The 2,500-nt window shown below is 40.0% G+C and overlaps 1 protein-coding gene across 1 annotated transcript in view; it reads right to left on the bottom strand.

Annotated features, from left to right (window-relative positions):
- Positions 1–1,498: 1,498 nt before the first annotated feature.
- The window catches only part of bmp4 (bone morphogenetic protein 4), a gene marked incomplete at its 5' end in the record, with an annotated part of 1,740 nt that continues 738 nt past the window's right edge, over positions 1,499–2,500 (bottom strand). Inside the window, one exon of the mRNA XM_076277623.1 lies at positions 1,499–2,500. This exon is cut by the window's right edge and continues 738 nt beyond it. Coding sequence (XP_076133738.1) covers positions 2,366–2,500 — 135 coding nt within the window.

Here is a 2,500-nt window from a genome sequence, read left to right as displayed (position 1 = left end):
CACACAATAATGTCAAGTCATCATCCGCCTGTCACTTGTCTTCTACAGACTCTGTCTCAATACATATCACTAACTCTGGAATAAGCAAATGGGAGTTGAGAATATCCTGCAGATGAAACCGAAAGAGAGCACGCAAACATGTAGTTTGGTGTCGGATGCGCGCATATAATTGCACGATTTCACAAAGTTTTTCTAAATATGTATATAAATGCATAACATCAAAACTGCACGTCTTTTTTTCGGTTAGTGGGCAACGCAGGTAACTTGACATGGTGTCTTAGAATAGTGACGTGTTGGCGTGTGTGTGTGTGTGTGTCCTTCAATGTGTGACTGTAATTGCTCTGTCAAACGCCCTCTCACTCCCGGCTGCCCTCAGCCATGTCAAAATGAAATTCTTCCCCCCACCGCCTGACGAAGCTGTCTGGTATATCAAAGGCAAGCCAGGGAGCGCCAGGTCAGCACACCCGAGGCTGCCGCCACTTGACTGACTGAGGTGTAGCCTACAACTCGTAGTTAAGGAGAGAGACACAAGAACATACGAAAGAGAGAGACACACAAACATAACGCCGTCAACGTAACTTGTTATTTTCCGTAGCCTATAAGATCCTTTTTTTTTTCACAGAACGCGGTTGCGGACAATTTGCTGCTTAACAAACACGTAATTGGGTTTAAACCACAGTTATGTTGTCGATAAGTTTGCATAGCCCTGAGAGCAAAAAATATGAATAAGGGTTTAGTTACTCATGCTTGTGGACACGTTGGAACAATTCAGGGATTAAAATAATAAAAAAAAATAAAAAAAAATTCTTCAATGTGTATAGCAAAAGGCTAATCCTATAAGTGGGTAAAGAAAATTAAAGCAATATAAAGAAATTAATAGTGAAATTACTGTTATCTGATGATCGATCCATCATTAGCCTATTGTTGTTTGTACTGAAACTATTACTAGTATTTTATTTGTCATTGTTGTTATTGTTATTAGCATAGGCCTATAGCCTAATTATTCGCAAGACATCAGAATATGTAAGAAGACCTAAGTGTGTTCAAAGGCAGCTCTGTTGGATGGCTGGCCGTTATCACTAGACCACAGTCCCGCCGTCTGATTGTAAAGAGGTGATGCAGACGTCTATTGTCTAGTGGGGCACAGGTTCTAGACCGGCGTCTCTATTCTGCCGACATGATTTGCCGAAGACAAAGACTGGAGACAGATGGTCTAACCTTTGATTCTCCCCGGAACAAAGTGGCCGTGTCACGATTTGCGACCAATTCAATGTAACGCCATGCCGCCAAAGTCACATCCTCCTCCAAGGTGTCACTTTTAATCAGCCTCTCTAAACCAGGCGCGCTGCGACTGAAGGTCTTAATTCCAAGGCGCCGGCTGAGGAAAAGTTCAGGGCTATAGGTTTCTACAGGGGAGTTTCCATAACAATATAACAGTGATTTGGAGGGTCTCTGCACTGCTCTGGACACACTGAAAACGGCAGATGTTGTGTTAAACTGAACATTTTTTTTTATTTAAGTGGGACAAAAAATAAAATATTAACCGGTGCTATCAAGAATTCCAACACTTATTTGTGTACACTTCCAAGATTATGCTTTGAAAAAAACATCACTCCAAAACCACATAGCCTAACTAATACAGTTATGGGCCTCATGATCCTATATTTCATTGAAACTCATGTGTCTTTTGTCTTACAATTTTCTAGAACTGAAAACATCAATGACCAATTTTCCAAAGGAGGTCTAAGTAGGACTAGGGGGGCAATGTAAAAAGGTGAATTAAAAACAATATACATGTCAGATTACTTCCACTGATTTCAAATATATAGATATATTTTGATAACCTTGCGCAGTGCTCTAATTTAAGTACACAAATGCTGCTTCCGTAGACTCTTCAGCCTGAGATGAAATGTTGAAGGGACGTTTATGTAAAGTAATCATCTTTCCTTGTACATGTGTATAATATGAAAGCAATAAATATTACCAGTACCAGTAAATAAACTTTACTTTGTTCTTTTTTTCTTATTTTTAACTATTTTCTCATTAAAAAACTTATACAATCTAATATACATTATGAAAAGTTGTAAAGTTTTTTTTTCCATTTGTGTTTAAAATAAGGACTCATTTTATTTTTTTTAATATGTAGATATAAATATATATATTTTGTCAAAATATATGATCATATGGTTGAGAAAACAAGAAGAAAGAGAGACAAACAGACATGTTCACATACACGTTATAAATAAGGGGTCCGAGTGTGTGTGTGTGTGTGTGTGTGTGTGTGTGTGTGTGTGTGTGTGTGTGTGTGTGTGGAGAAGGGAGAGCAGGTTCAGTACATGTCGTTGCTCGTCCGCTATCTCTGCGGTCAGCGGCAGCCGCAGCCCTCGACCACCATCTCCTGGTAGTTTTTGAGCACCACCTTGTCGTGCTCGTCCAGGTAGAGCATGGAGATGGCGCTGAGCTCGGTGGGGACGCAGCAGGCCTTTGGGATGTTGGTGTT

Source organism: Alosa pseudoharengus, unplaced genomic scaffold (assembly GCF_046254945.1).
Source record: "Alosa pseudoharengus isolate Yale_2024_CS ecotype anadromous, Long Island Sound unplaced genomic scaffold, YU_APseudo_1.1 YU_APseudo_1.1_scf_94, whole genome shotgun sequence".
Classification (NCBI taxonomy): Eukaryota; Metazoa; Chordata; class Actinopteri; order Clupeiformes; family Clupeidae; genus Alosa; species Alosa pseudoharengus.
The sequence above is the reverse complement of the archived record's forward strand: the minus strand, read 5'-3'. Positions and strand labels throughout refer to the sequence as shown.